The 7,061-nt window shown below is 31.7% G+C and overlaps 1 protein-coding gene across 1 annotated transcript; it reads right to left on the reverse strand.

Annotated features, from left to right (window-relative positions):
- Positions 1-236: 236 nt before the first annotated feature.
- Positions 237-3,016, reverse strand: HELRODRAFT_99850 (hypothetical protein). The gene is made up of 12 exons (XM_009019851.1): positions 2,278-3,016; positions 2,132-2,200; positions 1,954-2,058; positions 1,802-1,856; positions 1,664-1,689; positions 1,470-1,580; positions 1,319-1,384; positions 1,152-1,242; positions 910-1,025; positions 736-821; positions 538-655; positions 237-465 (listed from the first exon to the last, which is right to left on the reverse strand). The coding sequence occupies exons 1-12, from the start codon at positions 2,329-2,331 to the stop codon at positions 388-390; spliced, it is 975 nt and encodes a 324-aa protein (XP_009018099.1). The 5' UTR covers positions 2,332-3,016; the 3' UTR covers positions 237-387.
- Positions 3,017-7,061: the final 4,045 nt, after the last annotated feature.

Below are 7,061 nucleotides of genomic sequence, written 5' to 3' on the forward strand. Positions count from 1 at the left end.
CGTCACATTCCACAAAAATCGAGCTATTGTTTGTGTTCAGCAATACATAACTATTCTGTCGATTCAGATACATATATATCAAAACCGTCGGTATTTTTATTACCAAATTTTACATTTTCATGCTCAAAAGATTGAGTACTACATGAATCGATCAAAAAATTACTAGCTACTAGCTTTTTTGCTTATTACTTCAATTTTTAGTAGATTTTTTCGCGTAAGTACAAACACTACGATTAAAATTGTTACGACACGATCCTTTTTTATGACATGCACAATTCATCATTCTATTCAAAATAGTAATAAAAGAAGAAAAAAAAGCATCACAGCTCAGCGCGGGTATTGACAAGAGGTTCCAAAAGAAAGAATTACGCTGTGCGCCTAAACCTTTTAGAGACCCTTGTTGTAGAACAAAATTTCTTCATTACTTGAATTTTGTATTTCATCTTCCAGTTGACTTTTTGAAATCTGCAAGTTTATCGTAAAGAGACATCAATTTGATTTCTCAAGGCTTTTAATCAACGAATAAAGTTAGTTTACCGAAGAAATTTGCGGAAAAAGAGCGATGGCAATGGGCAGCGCCAAGGCAAATGATAAGGTGGTGACTGAGGCATTGATAGGAAGATGGAGACGAGGTCTTCGAATTAATAGCTGGGTCCTGTACGAACGAACGAGTTATCAAGCTATCTAAATAAATTAAGATGATTTTTAAAAATGAAAAACTGAAAAAAATTTCACTTTTCAGCAAAGGTCATAACCAAAGCTGGAATGAGCAAAAGGGGAGCAGGAAGAAACATTCTAGTGATGGCAGTGTCGATTAACGCCTGTTCAAAAATTTAAATCTACGTAGAAATAAGCTTTTACCAATATATAAAACTACCACCAATCAATCAAACAACTTTTAAACCAAACCTGCCTAGCAGCAACTTTCGAGGTGCCAATAACTTTGTTTTGGGAATCAAAAACCTCAATGCCATCGTGAAGTTCGTTGTTCCGCATCAGCACAACGTTGCATGTGCTGGCAGTTGCTTCACGAGTTCATTCGGTTTATTTAATATGATATTCACCAACCAAACTTCAGTTTAAAAACATCGCAAATATTACTTAAAATATATAGTAAAAATTTGTCTATTGTTGAAACATAACCAACGAACCAACAGCCGGGAAGGGAACAAACTTTTGAACAATGAGCTTCATAGAAGGCGTAAGACCTGATGTCTTCTTTATCATTAAACTTAAGCCTACCTTTGTTTCAGAGTCAAGTAAATTTAAATAAATTAATCATTAAATTCAACAAGGAGTGCTGTGTTAAACTACTAACAGCAATTGAAACAGCACTTGTCACAGCTCCAACGTAACCAATGATGAATTTAGAGACGGTGCTTTGCTGAGGATCAAACATTCATTAGCATGCTCAATTCTACGAGGACAAAAATATAAAAAATAAATCAATTAATTAATTAAAAATAAACCTTTGTGGCATTTCTGTTGGAGTAATTAACGCATGCATTGTGACTCTGATTCAACCATTGCCAGAAAACAGTTTGTTTCAAAGTTGGATTAGGCAGCAACAGACCAACAACCTGAAATTGAACAAAACAAGAAAAAACAGAATCTGCTGTGATGTGTCAATGCGAAAAGCTATAAAAATTGAAATAAAACTTACAATTGGTGAACCAAATGGAACAAAACCTAAATTTTAAAAATATAATACAGTATATATTTACACTATTTGTTGCACAAATTTAGATGAACACTGTTTACAAAAATTTAAAGATCTGATTATCTGATGATGAAAACCAACCTGACATCCTGAATGGCATTGGGATAATTTGGTTTGTATCAGGGTGAATTATAGCCTTTCAATATAAGTTTTTGTTAGATTTTATATATTTCATAATGTTAATCCATTACGTTTTTATGCAAGAATCTATTATTAATATATTATATACCAACTTGTTTAATTTTCTGGGCTTCCCATAAATCTTTATCTGTTGTTCCTTTTGGTAACTTGCCACCTTTGTATAATTCCAATAGGTCAATGCTTTCTTGTAGTCTTTTCTACTTGTATCAATATGATCTTGATAGCATATATCATATGTAATTAATGTAATATAGAAGAATGGTATATAACCTTCGATACGAACAGTGTACGTGGGTCAGTCACATTAAGAAAATGCAATAAGCGGCCTTTGAAGTTAGACTTGAAAAACAATTAAATTAAATGTTTTATAAGCTGATGAAATTAAAATAATTTTTAAAATAAAATTAGATACCAACTTGATCAAACCTTGATGCATCCAGTCTAAACTTGGGATAATTATCACCATTCATTTTTTTGGTTGACTTTAGAATAGATTTTTTAATTTGTCAAAAAATCTATTTTCTTCTTCTGATAATGAAAAAAATAAGTAAATAACAGAACTGATTAAAACTAAATCAAATAATGAAATAAAAATGACTAGCTAACAAATTAAAACATGAATGAAAATGACATTTTATTTTAAGCTTTCATTTCAAAACATACAGTTACTGAGTTAGACTGTTAGATACAGGGTTCAAAGTACCACTTAAAAATTACAATGTATTTAAAAGTTATCAAATCTCAAATCTAAGGCAGTTGCAAACTGTGATACTTATTTTAAATTTATTAAATAATAGCGAAACAAAGTATAAAACATATTTTGTCAAAATACAGTTTTTGTCATTCTTCACAAATTACATGATCGCATTGCATTGTATTGCATTGCAGATTCGTAAAGCGCCTCTATTGAGCTATCTTCAGAGGCGCTAATTAAGCTTCGTTTTGTTGAAATAATGATGTTTCAAGCTGGCTCTAAAATTCTAAAGATGTCAGAGTTGACTTTTAAATCAATCGGCAATGAGTTACTTTCTTGCACCAAAATGTGATGCTTTGAAGTTTTGAACGGAGGACAAACCACCAAACCACATCTCATCTCCGATGCCAAATTTAACATTTTCTTTTTAAATAAGTCGATGCTCTTCCATCCAGACAGTTTCTTGGTAATCTCGGAGACGGCAAAGTGGTTTTTCCAGAAATATTTATTTATAGTCAACAGTTTAAAGAGACTCATAAGCTCCACCCACGGTGCAACTAATGAACTAAATACAGCCTCAATCAATCAATCAATCAATTAGCTTATAAAGCGCTATTTCCGCGATGTAGGCATGTTTGTGTATAGCTACGAAAATGAAAATTTACTTAAAAACTAAATTATTGTATCTGACACGAAAATTTGTACAGAAACAAAAACGAAAGAATAAATGACAATGTAAAAATTTAAACATTGATTGAAAGAGTTTATTCTAATTATATGGTATGGGCAATTCGTTGCGAAATCGTTGGAGGAAATGGTGTCAACAGTAGTTATTTTACATCATGGTAGTTAATCAGCCGGTATAAAGGTTATATTCAATTCCTATCAAATAAATTTGACAAAATATACACAGGCAGAACTAAACAAAGAAATAGACATATAGTTATAATACATTTATAATGTTGTATTTACACATTCAAATTGTACAATTTTGTTATGGTGTAGTCTCAAGTTATTTTAAATTCTCTCAGAAAATTTTAAACGTTTTACTACACTATATATACTAGTTATTTTTATCAACAATTTAAAAATTTTATCAATAATTAAAAAAAAATTTCAAATTGATTTCATTGCGATATCACTAATGATTTTTGTGACCTGACTGATTAAAAAGCATCAAAGAAAGTTAAAATAGGATGGAGAATTTGTTATATTGGGATATTCGTTTAAAAAGCGAGCAAAATTTTAATATAAAAGCGCTTATAAATCTATGCATATTGGCTCAGCTTGGCTTGGCTCGGCTTGGAATCGGATGTTAAGCAAGGTGTGGTCTTAAACTATTTTGAATTCTCCCCGAAAAATTTGAACTGCGTGCGTACATATATGGTAATGGCTACTGTTGTTTTTTATAATGAATTTATGCATATTGGCTCAGCTTGGCTTGGCTCGGCTTGGAATTGGATGTTAAGCAAGGTGTGGTCTCAAACAATTTTGAATTCTCCCCGAAAAATTTGAGCTACGTGCTTACATATATAGCACTGATTACTGTTGCTTTATAATGAATTTTTATTATATATAGGTATATATAAAGTGACTGGAATCCATGTATACAAATAATTAAATTATATTATATTACATTATGTTTATATGAAAAGCAATATAGCAGATTCAACTGCCAACCAGAAAGTTTCGAAGGCGTTCGTTCGATGACTTCAATTTAGTACGGTTAGCATTTTGGTTAAGACTGTATAATAGTGTAGTACATACATTAAATAAGTTTTTTATTGATGTGAATGATTGAAATGATAAAAATGTATGGTTGAAACGAGTATAAATAGGAGCTGAAAAAATGTTGAAATCAGATCAGGCATTTCTGCCTCGCTCGAGTCGGAGTGCCTGATCTCATTTTTTTATATTTATATTTTTTTAATTTATTTATTTTTATTTAATTTTATTTTATATATAGTTATATAGAGTTATATAGAGCTTGCATGTCTGTGGTTTGTGTGTTTGTATGTTGTATTTTTTTATATTTTAGGTGGGTTCTTTAGCGGTTGCTCATACATACATACATACATCATGTTTGTTTGTGTGGTAGTATTTTATGTTCTGTTTTACTCCTTTTTCTCTTTCTTCATGAGTCTTGAGTTAAGTTAATGAAGCATAGGTAGGTGAGGTAAAAATTAATTTATTATATAGGTAGGCTAGGGCATAAGTTAATTTAGTTACATAGGTAGGTTAGGGACTCTTATTCTTTTGCTCTACTTGGTGGTGTGATTTTTGTTTTGTGTTTTTTTTTTGTTTTGTTTCACATCATACATTCAGCAGGTACGCGGTGGTTCCTGGTTTTAGTGGGATTTTTATTGATTGAATGTGGTAGTATGCATGGTTATATAGAGTTATATAGAGTTATATAGAGTTATATAGAGTTATATAGAGTTATATAGAGTTATATAGAGTTATATAGAGTTATATAGAGTTATATAGAGTTATATAGAGTTATATAGAGTTATATAGAGTTATATAGAGTTATATAGAGTTATATAGAGTTATATAGAGTTATATAGAGTTATATAGAGTTATATAGAGTTATATAGAGTTATATAGAGTTATATAGAGTTATATAGAGTTATATAGAGTTATATAGAGTTATATAGAGTTATATAGAGTTATATAGAGTTATATAGAGTTATATAGAGTTATATAGAGTTATATAGAGTTATATAGAGTTATATAGAGTTATATAGAGTTATATAGAGTTATATAGAGTTATATAGAGTTATATAGAGTTATATAGAGTTATATAGAGTTATATAGAGTTATATAGAGTTATATAGAGTTATATAGAGTTATATAGAGTTATATAGAGTTATATAGAGTTATATAGAGTTATATAGAGTTATATAGAGTTATATAGAGTTATATAGAGTTATATAGAGTTATATAGAGTTATATAGAGTTATATAGAGTTATATAGAGTTATATAGAGTTATATAGAGTTATATAGAGTTATATAGAGTTATATAGAGTTATATAGAGCATAAATCCTATATAGATACCTTTCTTTGAGGTTCTTTTCTTTGCCGACCGGTCGGCTTCTTTGCGTTTCTCTATTTTCATTTAATTTAATTAAATAATTAAGATTTGTCAATTCATCTAGGTTCATTCAGGTTCATTCATTCAGGTTATAGCTTCCAGAGGAGTTCGTCGTGGAGGATCAGAATGGTTGTGATGTCACCCTACGTTCAACCTTAACCCTAACTTTCGACTTTACGGTTTCTTAACGGTTTCTTTTTTGCCAGTTTGCTGGCTTTTCCGGCTGGTCGATTTCACCGCGGCTCGTTTCTCTATTTTCATTTAAATTAATTAATTAAATAGGATTTTTTCATTTCATTCAGGTTGAAGCTTCCAGAGGAGTTCATCATGGAAGATGTCAGGTTACGTTCGTTCATTCAGTGGCAAAGAATACCTGCCTGACTGAGATACGTTTTCTTCTTTTTTTCTGTAATTTAACATTAAGTAGGAATGCTCACATGCACACACTCGCATACACAATTACATTAAGTAGCTATATAGGTAGGTTAGATAGGCCTAATTTTAATTGTAGGTAGGATGGATAGGGAGCATCCAACACTAATGTAGTTGAATAGGTAGGCAGCGTAAGTTTATCTCTTCTATTTTATCTTGCACCCACATTACACGCACCAGCGTATTACACACACACACACACAAATACATACATAAACACATATGTTAGTATTTGAGCGTAATTTTATTTTCATTACACATTCTAATTTATTATTACTAAGGTAGAGAGTAATTTAATTTCATAGGTAGTTAAGAGCAATAATGTAATTCTAGGAAAAATCTTGTAATGTAAATTAAAACGCTGTAAGTGTATCGATAGGTAGGTTAATTGTTAAGTTTTACATTATCATTATTAAGTTGGAGCCCAAGGCATTACGTAGGTGGTGGGGTGGGTGCCGAAAGGCCAATGAATTGGGCTCTTGAGTTTTGTAATTTTAGGTAAGCTAGGACCGTAATGTAATGAATAGGTAGGTTAAGGCTACGTTGTAACACATACTCATTAATAGATTTAGGGTTTAAGTTTTATATTATTATTACTAAGTTGGAGCCCAAGGCATTACGTAGGTGGTGGGGTGGGTGCCGAAAGGCCAATGAATTGGGCTCTTGAGTTTTGTAATTTTAGGTAAGCTAGGGCTTAATTTTAATGAATAGGTAAGTTGAGGGTACGATAGCCGATAGACTCTGAATTTCGAAGTCTCTTGTCAGAGGTAAGCCTTGGCGGCCAGTGGTGAACCGGCAATGGTTTACTATCCGGACGGCAATGGTTTACTATCTGCACGGTAATGATTTACTATGCGGCATGGCCATAGTCTACTACCCGCACGGCTTCCGGACGGCAAATGGTTTACTATCCGCAAGGCAGTAGTCTACTATCCGCACGGCAATGGTTTACTATCCGGTGCCCTGGCTGTCGGTGAA

The sequence above is a fragment of the Helobdella robusta genome, assembly GCF_000326865.2.
Source record: "Helobdella robusta unplaced genomic scaffold HELROscaffold_26, whole genome shotgun sequence".
NCBI classification, from domain to species: Eukaryota; Metazoa; Annelida; class Clitellata; order Rhynchobdellida; family Glossiphoniidae; genus Helobdella; species Helobdella robusta.

Bases quoted from the DNA above. Each gene is read 5' to 3' on its own strand.
- HELRODRAFT_99850 (XM_009019851.1), bottom strand. From the start codon at position 2,331: ATGAATGGTGATAATTATCCCAAGTTTAGACTGGATGCATCAAGGTTT. The intron at 1,857-1,953 runs GTTGGTATATAA...TTATATTGAAAG, and splicing joins AAGCCCAGAAAATTAAACAA to GCTATAATTCACCCTGATAC. The intron at 466-537 runs GTAAACTAACTT...ATAAACTTGCAG, and splicing joins TTTTTCCGCAAATTTCTTCG to ATTTCAAAAAGTCAACTGGA.